The sequence below is a fragment of the Jaculus jaculus genome, chromosome 3, assembly GCF_020740685.1.
Source record: "Jaculus jaculus isolate mJacJac1 chromosome 3, mJacJac1.mat.Y.cur, whole genome shotgun sequence".
Lineage (NCBI taxonomy): Eukaryota > Metazoa > Chordata > Mammalia > Rodentia > Dipodidae > Jaculus > Jaculus jaculus.
The window spans coordinates 134,394,132-134,411,650 of NC_059104.1; the positions used below are offsets into that span (position 1 = coordinate 134,394,132).

The following is a 17,519-nucleotide window of genomic DNA, read 5'->3' on the forward strand; positions in this document are numbered from 1 at the left end:
CACGTTCATCCTTATGGCTCCAGTGGGCCTCCATGCAGGTATCCAGCAAGACTGCTTCCCACTGCCCATGACCATTTCCAAAACACAAGACTGTGTTGCAAAGTCAATGACCCTCTCTTTTCTGCATTTGTTATGCTCCATATTACCAGGTGGGCTACCAACTAGATCCAGGGGGAAATAAATCTAACTTTGAAGAGCAGGGCACTCCTTTAGCATTCAGGCCCCTTACTTAAAAAAGAGCCTGCATACTTCCTGTTGTCCCAGTGCAGATCAGCTGGCCCAATCTCAATGGTTTTAATCTCTCGAACAATTGCAGCTGAATGGGGAGTGGTTTTGGTCCAAAGATATCTTTTTTTTTTTCTTTTCTTTTCTTTTCTTTTGGTTTTTCAAGGTAGGGGTCTCACTCTTGTGCAGGCTGTCCTGGAATTCACTATGTAATCTCAGGGTGGCCTCAAACTCATGGTCATCCCCCTACTTATGCCTTCCAAGTGCTGGGATTAAAGGCATGAGCCATCACTCCTGGCTAGATTTAATTTCTTTCTATGCCATATCTCTCTACTCACACCAGTCCATTTTTATACAATGCAACTCAGTACAAGTTCTCAGGACATAGGCAAGCAGAATACAGCAAGCCTCTCATGCAATCTGTTTCTAGCCCAGTCCCTACAAAGCTCTTTCTCACCCTCATAAGCCAAACCTCACAGTCCATAGTTCTTACTGCATTCAGGTCTTTCAACTCTGACCTAACATCAAGCTGTACTTACAGCATTGCAAGGTGTCCCTTAAGCCAAGGTTTCAAATACTTCCATATGCTTCCCTCAAATCAGTCCCAAAAGGCCAAAGGCCACACAGTCAGGTTTCTAGTGGCAGTGACCCCACTCTTGGTACCAATTTACTATTGTAGTCAGTTTCAAGTTGTTGGCAGAATGCAGTCTACCAAAAGCAGTTTATGGGAAGAAAGGGTTAATTTTGGCTTACAGATTCAAGAAGAAGCTCCTTATGGCAGAGGAAAATGTGCCTTGAGCTGAGGGTGGACATCACCCCCTGGTCAACATCAAGTGATTAACAGCAGCAGGAGAGTGTGTCAAACACTGGTGAGGAGAAGGTGCTTATAACACCCATAAGCCTGCCCCAACACTACTTACCACCCCCATGAGGCTCCAATTCCAAAATTGCCACCAACTGGGGATCAAGTTATTCAGAAAACATAAATTTATGGGGGACACCTGAATCAAACTGCCACAGGACTTTACAGGATACTCCAGACCCAACCTATGGCATCCTTATAGGAAACAAAGATGGATTACTGCCTTTACAGTGGCACAGGGGAGGCTGATGAAAGGTGATGTGAGCAACCTCTCTGACCTCTAACTTCATCCCCTCCTCTTGCTGCACACTGACTCCATGCCCACCCAACCTTCTTCAGTCATCAGAATTTTCTAGGTTTGGGGCAGACACTCACATGAGCTTTTGAATCAATGATGCTGGTGGAGACTGGGCACCATATAGTATACAAAAAAAAAAAAACCTCTTAATTTTCTGTAGCCATGTAATGCTTATTAGGAGCCTTTAAATTCCTTTTAGACTATTTCCCATGTGTACCCTGTATTCTGTGCTTGTGGTGGTTTGATTCAGGTGTCGCCTATAAACTTAAGGTGTTCTGAATGCTAGGTTCCCAGCTGATGGAGATTTGGGAATTAACACCTCCAGGAGAGAGTGTATTGTTGGGGGTAGGCTTATGGGTATTATAGCCAGTTCCCCCATGCCAGTGTTTGGCACACTTTCCTATTGCTATTGTCTACCTTATGTTGGACAGAGAGTGATATCCACTCTCTGTTCATGCCATCATTTTCCCCTGCCATCATGGAGCTTCCCCTTGAGTCTATAAGCCAAAATAAATCCTTTTGTTCCAAAAGCTGCTCTTAGTTGGGTGATTTCTGCTAGCAATGCAAACCTGACTGCGACAGTGCTCCTAGTGAGACAAGGATTTCTCAACTAGCTCTATAGTCATATACTATTAACTTACACTGGCTGATGCACCCATTAGGGAGATGATAGGAACGTACATTCTATTAAAGAGGATAGCAGTGACTCTCATCATCTGGGGTTCAAAATTAGTTAGGGTGCTTTTTAAACCTGCAGAGGCCAACAACACTTCCCCAATATTCTCAATTTCACAATGCAAGGGGGAGATTTCAACTGACAGATTGTTTTAACTTCCTCATTTTCTTTTCTTTCTTTCTTTTTTTTCTTTTTTTTTTTTTTTTGAGATAGGGTCTGACTGTAGCCCAGGCTGACCTGGAATTCACTGTGTAGTCTCAGGGTAGCCTTGAACTCATGGTGATCCTCCTACCTCTACTGGGATTAAAGGCATACATAGACATATTTTGTATGTAAAAATCACATGTTGGTACCATCCTTTCCTTCCTTCCTGCCCCTTTTCTGAAGAGACCTTCCTAACTGGGGATGCAGGTCAACCCCAGGAGGATTGTGGGTCATGCATTATGGGGCAGCAGTCAGTTATGGGGAAGAGGCGATGTCTTTGCAAAACGTCCCAACTTGTGGCCCTAACAATCTTTCAGCCCCTTCCACAAAATTCCCTGAGCCATGCTGGGAGCATTTTAAGTATACTTCAGTGATGGGCATGTAGGAGCCTCTGGCTGTCTTGTTTGGTAGGTATTGAGTGTCCTCATTATCTTTCTCCATCACCCTTGTGCTGATATCAGTTTAACTAAGAGAGCAGTACTCTTGCTCATTTCCCCAATTCATCTGTGGTTTCAGGTTGGGCTGGGGTATTTATCTCCTCAAGTCCAGTTCCCACCTGAAAAAGAGAAGCAGATTCTCAGATGGAGAGTAAAGCCAGAGCCAGTTACATTATCAATTTAGAGAGAATTAATAGGGTTTAGACACTTTTATAGTCTAAAGTTAGTGGGAGCTTGACAATAGAAAGCAGAATCATTATCTGGATATGATTCTGATTTGTTTTCCAGTTCCAGATATGGTTTCCTTTCCACCTAGCAGATTTGTTAGCCAATCCAAGAGCAGCTGGTTACCCACCATGGCTGTGTGCCACTATTGCGCTTGTGTGAGCATCACGTCAGGTTATTTGCTTCTGAGTTGCCTAGACTTTGAGTTGCTTGGACAGATGTTGGCCAACTTCACCTCATAGTTCATGTAGCGCCTTCCAGCACTAGATGGCTAATTGTCTGGGGACTGGCTCTCCTCCGGATTCCAACCAGGTTTCTCCATGGTCCTTGCCGACAGCATTTGGTGTCTTCAGCTGTAGCGTTTTACCATTAACCTCTGGTGGGTAATCAAGTGCTCTGACAGAAGTCTGACTTGTTTGTTTTGGGAGATCTAGTAGGTCTCTCTGATCAACAGCTCATTGTGGATGTAGACCACATCCTGGTACAGGGAATTATAGGCCAGTGCCAAGTGAAAAGAAAGATCCAGAGAAGAAAGAGAAAGAGCAGAAGTTTGAGGTTAGATTTAGAGTGCGACCACAAATCTTGAACCAGAACGTAACTCTGGAAAATTTTGGATTGCGCAATAATTAGAAATAGGCTGATATGACCCATAAAGTGATTGACCATTGTTCTGAGTCCAAGATTAAAGAAATCCATAGGACTAAGTGTATAACACAAGAGGGCGCTATTGCCACAGAGTTCTAGTACTGTCCTCCCCAAACCCTCTGTCCCAATATACTACTAAATATCTAATATCTAAGAATTTTTGAAAGACTCATATATTTAAGGGTAAAAGAAAGATGATATAAATCCATAATATTGTGAAATTTTGACAAGTATAAAACAAAACAAATGGACATACTGATTCTAAATACAGATTGAGTATCCCTTATCCAAAATACTTGAAGGAGAGGAGGTGGGAAAAATGTTTCTGATTAAATTATTTTGATGTAGAGGGAAACAGAGAAAAATAAAGAGAGTGAGCGAGTGAGAGGGAGAGAATGAATGGGCACACCAGGGCCTCTAGCCACTGCAAACGAACTCCAGACACATGCACCACCTTGTGCATCTGGCTTTACATGAATACTGGGGAACCAAACTTGGGTCATTTGGCCTTACAGGCAAGCACCTTAACCCCTAAGCCATCTCTCCAGCCCTGATTGTAGAATTTAACATATTTGTGATGAAATATATTTGACATGGGACTAAAATCATTTATATACATGTATACTTATCCTGAAAGCAATCCTACACAGTGTTTTAATTAATTTTGCATGTAAGGTTGAGCCTGTCCATACTTTACTATTGATGAGTGAAGGGTACATGAGACCTCACAGACTTCCTGGAATAGCTGATGACAGCTAATGGTTGCTGTGAGAGGGGGAGGCAGGTTCATCAGTGAGTGGTGTAGCGATTGCTAAGTTTCCCATTCCACATGATAATGCAAGCAACCCTCATTTAACTCAGTGGGTACAAAAAAGGCATGCCATCTGGGCATGGAGCACAAGCCTTTAATCCCAGAACTCGGGAAGCAGAAGTAGGAGATCCACTATGAGTTCAAGGCCAGCCTGCGCTAAATGAGACCTTATCTCAAAACCACCCTCACCCCCAAAAAGGCATAAAAGTAAGATGGTGAAGAAGGGAGTTAGTGGGAGGGGGAGGAAATAAGGGTAATTTGAGGGAATAGGATCAAACATGTTCATGCATGAAAATGTCAAAATTGAAAGAGTTTAAGAGAAATAATAATCTTGTTTATGAAATAAGACTCCACGCCATGGAACGTTGCACTTGTCGTGTCATGTTAGTACTCAGAATGTTCCAGATTTTGGAACATTGGAAGTTTTCTGTCAGGGATACTAAACCTGGGTAGGTAAGTACTTTAATGATCTAAGAAGACTGGTAATATTTCCATTTGGGAGGACTATTCACAGTGGCATATTAGGGAAAATGTGAAACAAAACTTCAGTTCATTTCCTGAAATTTTTATTTTCATCCATTGTTGAGAGATGAGAGACAAAACTGGAAAGTTAACATCTTGGCAATTCCCACTTACAATCTGTGGCGCTGTAGGCTTGGGTTCTGCCTCTGTGGGTTGTGGCTAGTGAAAGCACTTATTAGCTTCATCTTTCTGGGTTTTGGTTTCCATGTAAGTAAGACAAAAACAGTTGGACTAATAAACTGTGATGTATTCATTATTTTAATGAGCTGCTCTAGATTTCTTAAAAATATTTTTATTTATTTGTTTGCTTGATTATTTATTTAAGGGCTGGAAAGATGGGTTAGCAATTAAAGTGCTTGCCTTTGAAGCCTGAAGACACAAGTTTGATTCCCCAGTACCCACATAGCCAGATACACATGGTGGCACATGTGTCTGGAGTTCATTTGCAGTGGTTGGAGGCCCTGATGTGACCATTTTCTCACTCTCATCTCAAATAAATAAATGAAAAACTCATTTATTTGTGAGAAAGAGAGGGAGGAAGGGAGAAAAAGAGAGAATAGGCATGCTAAGACCTCTGCAAATGAACTCCAGATGCATGTGCCACCTTGTGCATCTGGCTTTACAAAGGTACTGGGGAATCAAACCTGGGTCCTTTGGCTTTGCAGGCAGGTGCCTTAGCCACTAAGCAATCTCTCCAGCCCTGCTCTGAAGTTTCTGAGATGGTCTCTTATAGCTCAAGCTGACCTCAAATTCAGTAGCTGAGGATGACCTTGAACTTCTGATCCTCCTGCCTCTACCTCCTGAGTGCTGGAATTACAAGCCAGTGCCACCATGCCTAGTTTATGTGGTGCTGGAGATCAAACTCAGACACTGTACCCACTGGGCCCATCACCAGCCCTGCTCTGGATATTTTAGAGCATTCAGTTTGTGGGAATAGGTACCATTTTGCTGTAATATCATCACATAATAGAAAACTAGACCAACAGTTACAAGTACCCATGGGAAATCTCACTCATACCCTCTTTCCAACCCCCTCATTTTCTCTGCACACACCCCAGGCTGTCACTTTCATTTGTTGTGTTTGGTAATAAAATCACTAAGAAAATGCTTATTGTTTCTGTTTTATGTTTTTTACCATGTGGAAGTCTTTTTTTATCTCATTGTAGAGAGAGCCCCTTGCTGTCTTACAGCTGCAGACTACAGCTGGTCCCAACTTAAGAAGGTCTTGACTTTACCATGGGCAGAAGTGAATGCATTCAGAAAAATGTCTACTTTGAATTTAGTTCTTTTCCTTGGCAATGTGTGGTCCCATCCTCTCCCGCTGCCAGGAAATCCCTCGTGGAACAACCAACTCTAAAGTGGGGGCATTTGCTGAGCTGGGATGTTTAATAAATTCGATGCATTTCACGCCTTTCACACTTACAACTGTTTCCATTTATTTTGAGCTATCAGAACCTAACTAACCCTGTCATAAATAGGGGAATGGCTGTATTTCATTCTCTGATGGCTGCACTAGCATTTCTTCATTCCTTCCTCTATAAACAGACACATGGCTCTCCCAGGTCACTGTCACACACAATGGAACAGGGAATAATCTGTGTAAGTGTCATAGATTATGGTATGATGGAGGATAATTTTCAGAAGTAGGATTTTTGGGACACAAAAGTAGCTATTGAATACAATAGCTACTTGTGATGTTGACCAAATTGCCCTTCAGATGAGGTATATAGCTTTTCTGTCCCTCAGCAGAACATGTCATCATGCCCTCATTAGTCTGAGTTCCCAGAAAGACCTTCAGTGCTGAGCTTGGATAGTAGCCCCATCACCTATCAGAGTGATAAGAATATTATGACCCTGTCCATAGCTAATAAAAATAAATTTAAAAATGCATCTTAAAAAATATTATATTAGGCTGGAGAGATGGCTTAGTGGTTAAGCACTTGCCTGTGAAGCCTAAGGACCCCGGTTTGAGGCTCGATTCCCCAGGACCCACGTTAGCCAGATGCACAAGGGGGTGCATGCATCTGGAGTTCGTTTGCAGATGCTGGACCGTGCCCATTCTCTCTCCCTCTCTCTCTCTGACTCTTTGTCTGTCACCCTCAAATAAATAAATTAAAAAAAAATATAACCCTAGCAATGTTGTGAAAGCAGATTAATAGGATGTCTGACAGATGGGGAAGCGGGTCATAAAGCAGTAAGGTTTATGGCAGGTTTTGAAAAATATTTTTATTTATTTATTTGAGAGAAAGAGGGAGAGAGGGAGTGAGAGAATGGGCCTGCCAGGGCCTCCAGCCACTGCAAATGAACTCCAGATGTGTGTGCTCCCTTGTGCATCTGGCTAACATGGATCCTGGAGAATCGAACCTGGGTCCTTTGGCTTTGTAGGCAAACAATGCCTTAACTGCTAAGTCATCCCTCTAGCCCAGGTTTTCTTAACCTTGCATTGTACTTCAGGTGTTTGTAGATCCAAATGACTTTTTTTTTTTTTTTTTTTAATTTTTATTAACATTTTCCATGATTATAAAATATATCCCATGGTAATTCCCTCCCTCCCCACCCCCCCAAATGACTTTTGCTTCAATTACTTGTTTACAACTTCTTCTGAAGCAATTAAGAAATATTTTAGTTATTTGAGAGAGAGAGAGAGAGAGAGAGGGAGAGAGAATGGGTTCTCAAGGGCCTCTAGCTACTGCAAACAAACTCCAGACCCATGCACCACCTTATGCATCTGGCTTTACAGGGGTACTGGGGAATCACACCTAGGTCCTTTGGCTTTGCCTGCAAGTGCTTTAACTGCTAAGCCATCTCTCTAGCCTTTCTGTAGCAATTTTATATTAGGGACTATGAGCTACACATCTGTAGTGTCTAAGCAGGCAAGCTGTCCAGACCTGGCCTCAATTGTGGTTACCCCTCAGGTGGTCATGCTGTGGACCAGTTCTCTAGCTGACCAGCACAGGGGTTCTGATGCAGCCAGCAAGCATATCCTCCCATGGTGGGAGGTCTGTCTTTGTGAAAACTGTCCAGCTGTAGAAACTCTGACCCTGCTTTAAAGATTAATGGCATTTCGTGACAATGGGTGGGAGAGGCAAAATCTTTGCTATACAAGGATTAGGCCTCATGCTAGATGCAGAATGCCCTTAGCTCCTGCAGTGAAGTTATCCTGTGGGGAACATTTAGGCTCTTTCCCAAGAGGGCCTGTGCTGTTAGCAACTGTTCTCTAGGTCCTTTCATCTGGGCAGCACACAGAGCTGTGCTGCTATTTTCTGTTTCTTGCTATCTCTGAGGTACATCTGTGTACATGCACGCAGGCTTGTGGGAGAAACACAGTGACTTTATACAAAAAGTCATGTGTACAGCTGATAAGCAGATCAAGAACACATGTGGCACTGAAGAACATTCTCGTCAACCATTGTTTGTTTTGTTAGCGTCTGGAGACAGAAGTCCTAATCACTTGCCATTTCCTACCTCAAACTGGAAATGCTCCAAATAGAAGGAAATATTGAGAAAAAAGGTACTGGGGAGTGAAACCAGAGCCTTGCATATTATAATCAACTACTCTACCACTGAGCTACAGTCATCTTTTACTTTTTAGTTTTGAGACAGGGTTTCACTAAGTTTCCAGGCTGATCTTTCATTTGATAGGTACCTCAGGTTGGCCTTGAACTTATGATCCTCCTGCTTCAGCCTCTCAAGTGCTGGGATTCTAGGTGTATGCTATCATGCCTAGATAGGAAAAAAAAAAAAATCAACAGGCTAACGAGAGCTTTGCTTGTCAATTTGATAGTAATATTAAGAGTGAGGCAAAATTGTATTGGGTTAATTGAGGTTAAGTGGTAATATTCGTAAAGTTGTCATTACATATATTCTTTTGCAGCAGTGAACAGACCCTTCTGAAAGGATGGATTTTATAACTTCTAAGCATTCAGTTTCTTAAAAGAGGCATTTCTAAACTTTTTTTAAAAATATGATTACCACTTTTCCCAGGGATCCCTGTTTGGGGCTTGAGGACAGACACTGTGTCTTTAAAGAAGTCTTACGGGGAACTGTGGGTTGTTCAAGGCTTACTGCCAACAAACAATTGAGGTATTTACCAGAGGTTTCCAAGAAATTGCAGCAAATTATGCAAAATGTTATACCTGTAACAGACACTCAATGTATTACCATCAGAAAGAAATGTAACATGTATGAGAACAAAGTTGCAATTGGTGAGAAAATGCACTGTAAGTAGAAATGAATTTTAATTATGTGTCTTAAAAAATTACACTCAGGCAAACAAAAAGTAAGTAGATGATCAGCATTTTCTGGACAAATTTCTAAATACCAGGCTAGAACCACTCTTGAGGAGGAGCCAGTTCAGAGATTCATATAGAGACAAGGAGAGTTGTCAAACTCTTGAGACTCTGGTGCTTGTCCAAGTGGGGCTCTATAGAGCTCAGAGACACCAGCCCAGGCTTCTGACCACAGATCTAGAATGGACCACCTCTCAGGTGGGCTGTGAGCTATCAGATGTCTTCAAGGAACAAGGCAGATGAGGTTATTGACTTAGGTACTTCTAGGAAGCAGGGAATTGGGAACAAAATGTTCACCCTCAAAATATTTCTGTCACATATTTCTGTACTTTTTTTTTCTTTTGGTCTCACTCTCACTCTAGTCCAGGCTGACCTGGAACTCACTATGTAGTCAGGGTGGCCTCCAACTCACAGCGATCCTCCTACCTCTGCCTCCTGATTGCTGGGATTAAAGGCGTGCACCACCATGCCCAGTTGAATTTTACTTTAGAAAATACAGACATGTCTAAAGCAGTTTAGAAGACACTGAAATCATTGACTGCCACAAAATCAAACGTCTGTATTTTGCCAGATTTGTGCTTTATGTAAATCACTGTGATTATGGGATTCTTGCTGAATCTGGGGGCTTTGGGGGCTCCTCAGCCTTGTGACTTACAGTTTTACTGGAACTTTTCTAGATGGTTTCCAGCCTGTAATTCATGATTGTATGTTCTGTATTTTCCCCAAGACCACTGCTGAAATCACTATATAATGTGTATTTTATTTTTAGATGTGGATCATCTCTTAGGGACAAAGTCTACAGGGAGGTGGATAATGAACTATTTGAACTAAATCACAAATGTCAAAGTGGTGCTATCCACAGAATGAACAAGAGCAACCACCATTCAGCATCAGAGAAGCCTCTGCAGCTCCCACAGTTTGGTATTATTGTAAACCGTGTAAAAATCCAGCAGTGTGATCCTCAATAATGAAGAAAGATCAAGGATTGCCTCCAAGCATGCTTGTTTTCTTTTTCCAATCCCCTGGGTTCATTTGCTCAAATAAGAAATTCAGGCTCAGGGCACTATTTCGCTTCTCGAGAGGTTCAATTAGAACCCCTAATACATTGGTGACTAAATAAGATTGGTATTTACAAACATTTTACCTTTTGTTGCTTTGATTGTGTTTTTTAAAAAATATTTATATATTTATGAGAGAGGGAGGGGGGATAGTGGGCGCACCAGGGCCTCTAACCACCGCCAAGGAATTCCATACGCATGCACCACCTTGTGCTTCTGTTTTTTTTAACCTTTTATTAGCATTTTCCATGATTATAAAAAAAATATCCCATGGTAATTCCCCCCCCCCACTTCCCCTTTGTGCTTCTGGTTTTAATTGAACTTGGGTCCCTAGGCTTTGCAGGCAAGCCTCTTAACTGCTAAGCCATTGCTCCAGTCCGGTTTGTGTTTTTTAAAATTACTTATTTATGAAAGAGGCAGATAGATATGGGGTGGGGGGAGAGGGAGAGACACAGAGAGAATGGGCACGTCCGGTCATCAGCCGCTGCAAACAAACTCGATGCTTGTACTGACTTGCGTATGTAGCTTACGTGGGTCCTGGGGAATCAAACCTGAGTCCTTCAGTTTTTCAGGCAAGCGCCTTAACCACTAAGTCATCTCTCCAGCCCCTTTTTGGGTAAAGGAAATGTGTAACATTTCTTAAAACCGAGCACAGAGGAGCTGGTACCCAAAAACTGCCTTAAAAATCCCAAGCCCCCCCCTTTTTAGAACACCTCTATTAAAAATACTGACACTCAGGTGAGAGGTGCTAACCAGCTGTCTACCCACAGAGACTAAATACAAGCCTTCATCATCTACCATTCCTTCACTACCCATTAAATGCCAGTATTGTGTGAGGAGCTTTGAGCGTTAAGTATTAAGCTTAGCAGCTAGCGACAGAGAACAAGCTAACTGAATTCACGGTTCCCTCTCCACATCTGCACGTCCCAAACCAACTGTTGATCCTATACGTGCGGGCTCCTGCCCACAGGCGGGAACAAAGATACAGTGTGGACCGGGCCGCTGGGGAGGGAGCCCGAGGTCGGCCTCGGGAGGGAAGGGCGTGGCGGTGGGGTTTATCCCAGGACAGTCTGGGCGCGAGGAACGTGCGGCTCGTGGGGTGTCTGGGGACCCAGGAGCCCCTTCAGCAAAACTAGCTCTCGAGCTGCGCGTGGGCGACGTCCGGGTGCGAGCGGGGTCGCCCGCAGGCCAAGGCGCCCCGGGGAGCCGAGCGCCGCAGCGGGGCTCAGCGCGCCGGCGACGGGGGCGTGGCCGCGGATAACGGGCTGCCCGGGCGGGCGTGCACCTCCGCACAGCCCGCGGCGGCCCTCTAAGCCCTCTCCATCCCGCAGCCCGCACGAACCCGCCGGATACACGCCCCCTTAGTCCCACCGCCCACCGAGCGGGCCAGAGCTTTTTTTTTTTTTTCCCCCGATTAAACTTCATCCACGTGAACCACCCCCCATTCACTTTTGCGCCAATCACATTGCGCGGACGGATCCCGAGAGGGGCCACGACTCGCCGCCGCCCGGGCCGCTTCTTAACGCGCTGTGCGTGACGTGAGGGGCTCCTGTTGCAATGGCGAGCTAAGCCGGAGGATGTGCAGCTGCAGTGGCGGCGCCGGTCACGAAGAGGACGGGGGAGGGCGCAGCGTGAGGCGAGACGACCCAGCGGGGGGACGCGAGCAGGGCGGGACGGGGGCCCGAGCTGGGCTGCCACTGCAGCAGTCACCGTCGCGCTGGCCTCACGCCCCTGCGCGCGAGCGGGAGGAGCCGCTGCCGCCTCGCGCCCGAGCCGCTACCGGCGCGCGCCGGGCATGGTCCCTTCTTAAAGGCGCAGGCCGCGGCGGCGAGGGCGGGCGTGTGGAACAAAGCGCCGGCGCGGGGCCTGCGGGCGGCTCGGGGCCCGCGATGGGCGCGATGGGCCCGCGGCGGCCGTGGCGCTGCCCGGGCCGGGCCTCGCGGCGTTAGCGCGGGCTGGCCTCCGCTGGCGGGGGCGGCGGCGGGCTGAGGGCACGCGGAGCCTGCGGCGGCTACAGCGGCCCGGCGGGCGGAGTGGCGCGGGCATGGCCGCGCGCGGCCGGCGCTCCTGGCTCAGCGTGTTGCTCGGGCTCGTGCTGGGCTTCGTGCTGGCCTCACGGCTCGTCCTGCCCCGCGCCTCCGAGCTGAAGCGAGTGGGCCCGCGTCGCCGCCACAGCCTCGAGGGCTGCCGGCCCGGACAAGAGGCGGCGGCGGCGTCCCAGGCTGGCGGGGCGCGGGGCGATGCGCGCGGGGCGCAGCTCTGGCCGCCGGGCTTGGCCACCGAGGACAGTCCGCGTGACAGGAACTTTCTCTTCGTGGGAGTCATGACCGCTCAGAAATACCTGCAGACCCGCGCGGTGGCCGCTTACAGGTGAGTCCTTCTTCCCGAGGCACCACCTCCCGCAGCCAGCATCCAGGCGGGCTGCCGGGCCCCTTGGGCTTCTTCTTGGGGTCTGGATCCCCGCCGGCAATGCCTGGCACTGGCAGGTGTGCTCAGAGGAAGGATGGTGGTCACAATGCACAAGGGCAAGGGATTGGGGTCAGATGCCCTAGGTTGGCCTCTCTGGGTATGCCTCTCACCCTGACCTCCTGCAAGGCACGGTCAGCTTTCCATAACCCAAGCCTCCTCCTCTGTTAAAAGGGCCTGACTGATAACGTGGTAGGAAAACTCATAGCAGAGTACCAACCATAGTAGTAGCGTGGAGGTTATCATTCCAGTCTCCAAAATGGGCATCTTGCCCGTGTGAAGCCCATGTAAATTAATCTGGCCAGAGCCAGCCCTCCCGTAACATACCGTAGACTTCAGTTGGAGATAGTCCTTTAAGTTAAAGGGGGTGCCCACTCTGGATTTAACCACACTGGTTAATCAGAAGGAACACACCTTGAGCAAAAGCAGTTTGTGTGGTAGATTCAGTGCAAGAATGTATTCAGGTGTTCCTTAGCTCACTTAGAGTGGTACATGCATGCTGTCCAGTAACTGGGCCCCAGTTGGCTAAATGAGTCATAAAAGTGGCAGCGTTCATGTTCAGGATTAAAAGGAGATTAGCCAAAGTAGTGTTTAGAAGAGAGATGATTTTTGGAATGGAGGCCATGGTTAGAATGGTATTTGCATTGGAGAAATTTGAGGTGGAAGAGGCCAACGGTTTTGGTGGAAACTATGAAGTCCAGAAGCATCGACTGTATGGATAAAGTTTGGAATTCATCCAGCCACACAGTCAGTGTCAGAAATGGTCTTCAGAGCACGAATATTCTGGGAATGAACTTTTAGAGCAGTTGGTGTTGAGTAAGGCTGTGCTAGTGCTTGCTTGTTTTTAATGTATAGCCAAGCACTTTTATGGCTTCAGCATTTAAGTTCAGTTCTGGACTGTTTTCAGGCACTAGATGCTGTATTATAAGGGAATAAGCGCATACCAGTCTCCTTTTAAGGGAAGAAGTAAAGGATTGAGAAAGAAGGTGAAAGAGCAGTGGAGAATGGTTGCCCACACAGTGGCCTGATCCACATTCTTACTGCTTGTCAAGAGCCTGCATTCTCCCAAGAATGATCTTGAGTGGCCATAAAGCTTAGAATGCGGGTGGTTCTGCAGATAGCTAATGCAGTGATTGGGGATCTGCAGATGAAGGTTCTCTTGGAGACTGTTCTGTGATTTGTCTGGGATTTTATGCTACTACATCAAAAATTGAGGAAGACTTGGGTGTGGTGGTGCATGTCTTCAATCCCAGAGGCTGAGGTAGGAAGGTTGCTTTGAGTTCAAGATCAGCCTAGGCTAGAGTGAGATCCTGTTTCAAAAAAAAAAAAAAAAAAGTAGTTGAGTAAGTACCTGCTAACTTGTTTGCTTTATGTTTGTGAAAGTAAATTCACATGACTGCATTTTGGTGACAGGCCCTGTGAAATCATAACTGAGGTAATTACCAAGTAATTTGTTCAACTAGATTATATGACTCCTTATTCCCTACCCCCCGACATACATATTTCATGCTTACAAGATCAATATATACAAATGAGTAGGGATGCTATTACACTAGCAATATCCAGAAATTGTAGTGCACACTAGTATTGTTTTGTAATTGGCAGTGGTTTCCCAAAGCCCATCCATTGGTTCTCTGTGTGTGGTTCTTTTGGCCTCTTTCCCACACTTCCTGCCTTTTTCCTTTTCTTTCCCCTTTCCCCCTTCTCTCCTCATTTTCTTATTGTTTATTTTCTTTTAGGCAACTGGTGAAAGTAGAAACACTTTCTACTTGAGTTCTCCCTTTGTGACAGGAAGGAAACCACCTTCTGGAAGTGCTGCATCCTTCAGTCACCTCTTTAGTGTTTTAACTTACTTTTCTTTATCTCTGATCTGAAGAGCTTGGAGGGGGGGTGGGCCTACCTCCCATTGCTGGTTAGGTTCCTGCCTCTCAACCTGTCAACCTTGTATTTAGATTGGCTGAAGGAGGTGGTACAAGACAATTTGAGCCTTAGGGAACTTTTGGGGAAGGCATGAATTGGATGAAGGTTACAGGGTTGCAACTTATGATTATGGTTTTGCTGTTCTTTGCAGCCTGGGCCAGAAGTCCACACTAAGCTCTTAAATTGGAAAGTGCATGTACAGTTCTGTATGAAAATGGGCATAATTTAAGGTGGAATGGAGAGTGCTGTTTTACATTTAGCCTACAAAGCAATTTTTTTCCTTCTCTCCTTTTTCTTTTTCTTTCTCCTTTTTCTGACTAGCCTGAACTCACAATCTTCCAGCCTCAGCTCCTACCTCTCAGTGCTGGGAATTACAGGCATGAGCTGTCACATCTGGCTCATTTTTCATCATAGGGAGAAAAGAAAAAAAAAAACAAAACACCTCTAAAAGCTGAGCATGGTGGTGCTGTATATTCCTGGCATTCAGGAGGCAGAGGCAGGAGGATCAGCAATACAAGGCCACCCTCACTCAAACATCCTAATAGGCCTACTGATGAGTAATTGACAATCTTCTCTTTCCAAAGACTGTGAGGTTGGGCTGGGGAGATGGCTCATTGGTTATGGTGCTTGCCTGCAAAGCTTAAGGATCCAGGTTTGATTCTCCAGTACCCACATGAAGCTGGATACACAAAGTGACACATGGCATATGCATCTGGAGTTTGTTTGCAGTGGCTAGAGACCCTGGCACACCCATTTTCTCTCTCTCTGCTTGTGTGTGTGTATGTATGCATATATATATTTTGATTCAGAAAAAACCCTTGAAAACCCTAGGAAGATATGCCTTTCTGTACTAAAGTTACTGTACTTTAATAATAGAACAGTCCTATCTTTATGGCTTTTAGTTTCTAGATCTCCCATACCCTTGAAGTGGGATTAGGAGCCACCAAGAGATAGCAGAGAGGAGATAGCAGAAATAGTTGACAGAAGATAAACAACATTTTTTAAAGCAGACAAAATGAAACTGAAAGAGTAGCAGATTAGAGATCAGCTGGAGATAACTTCTGTAGACCCTGAGTAGGTGCATAGCTGTTAGGTTGACAGGAATAATCCTGATTTATTAAAATATTTGACGCACTTAGGATCCGACCTTTAATAAAGGAAATACCCCATGAATCCAGACCCTGAGTGTTGGGAGCACAGCAGTACAGAGGTTTGTTCTGTTGGAAGAGACAGACACTAAAAATAGGGTTTTGCCTAGTTATGGGTACATGAGGGAAATAGAACAGGGAAAGGACAGAATAGGGTCATGACCTGTCTGAATTAGGTAGTTCTAAAAGCTTTAGAGAAAGTGGCAATTGTTTTACTTGGATGGAACAGTGGTTGTGTGAATGTCATCGATAAACATGTAAGGCAAAGGGGAAAGCCAAAGCCCTGTGCCCCAAGACAGGAACAAGCTTGAAAGGAACCCAGAGAAGGGCAGTGAAAGAAAGGAGACTGGGGGGGCTGGAGAGATGGCTTAGCGGTTAAGTGCTTGCCTGTGAAGCCTAAGGACCCCAGTTCAAGGCTCAGTTCCCCAGGACCCACGTAAGCCAGATGCATAAGGGGTTGTATGCGTCTGGAATTCATTTGCAGTGGCTGGAACCCTGTCGTGCCCATCCTCTCTCTCTCTCTATCTGCCCCTCTCTCCCCCTCCCCCCCCCGTCACTCTTAAATAAATAATAAAATAAAAATGTTTAAAAAAAAAAAGAAAGGAGACTGGTCTTGATAGTGTCCAGACATAGGGATTTTTTTTTTTTTTTAAGGTCTCACTCTAGCCCAAGTTGGCCTGGAATTCACTATGTAGTTTCAGGGGCTTTGAACTCACAGTGATCCTCCTACCTCAGCCAACTGAGTACTGGGATTGAAGGCATGTACGACCAAACCTGGCAGGAATAGTATTTTAGTATTTTAAGTGAATGGAAAAACCACTAGAGGCTTTTGGCAGGAAAGAGAGGTTGGTAGCTGGGATTCTACAAATAAATATGGAAAATAATTTGTTTTAATTAATTTTCAAAGTTATTTGTATATTAGGTAATTTCACTTTAAAAATACTATGGTTTGGGCCTGGAAAGAAGGCTCAGTAGTTACAGCCACTTGCTTGTATAGCCTGTCATCCTGGGTTTAATTCCTAAGCCATCCATGTAAAGCAGAGACAAAAAATGGCACAAGCATTTGGTGTTCATTTACAAAGCAGCAGGATGCCCTTGCATGCCCCCCCCACACTAACAAATTTAAAAATAATTAATAGAAGGCTGGGTGTGGTGGCCCATATCTTTAATCCCAGCACTTGGGAGGCAGAGGTAGGAGATCATTGTGAGTTTGAGGTCACCCTGAGACTACATAGGTCAGCCTGGCCTTAGAGCAAGACCCTACCTCAAAAAAACAAAACAAAATTAAATAAATAGGGGCTGGAGAGATGGCTCAGCAGTTAATGTGCTTGCCTATAAAACCTAACAACCTTGGTTTGATTTCCCCAGTACTCACGTAAAACCAGATACACAAAGTGGCACATATACCTGGAGTTCATTTGAGGCAGCTAGAGACCCTGGTGTTCCCATTCTCTCCCTCTCTCTCTTTCCTTGCAAATAAGTAGAAAATGCTAAAAAATAATATAGTACTATGACTCCTCTGAAGTAACTTACTAATTATCAACGGGTTATCAGTTTGTGGTAACCACTGAATTCCTTTTGTGCCTTGACTAATATTTTCTTCACATTTTTGTATTTTTTCTTATGTTCTTTTGATATACAGAGACTACATGTTCACATAATTTAGTGTCTTTACAGTTTTAATTTAAATTTGCTTTTAGTTTTTGTTGTTGTTTTGAGGTAAGGTCTCACTC

At 45.0% G+C, this 17,519-nt stretch overlaps 1 protein-coding gene across 1 annotated transcript in view; it reads left to right on the forward strand.

The window, feature by feature from the left end:
* Window positions 1-12,296: 12,296 nt before the first annotated feature.
* The window catches only part of Chsy1 (chondroitin sulfate synthase 1), a 95,976-nt gene continuing 90,753 nt past the window's right edge, over window positions 12,297-17,519 (forward strand). The window contains exon 1 of the mRNA XM_004658070.2: window positions 12,297-12,622. Coding sequence (XP_004658127.2) covers window positions 12,297-12,622 — 326 coding nt within the window. The remainder of the gene's footprint in view (window positions 12,623-17,519) is intronic.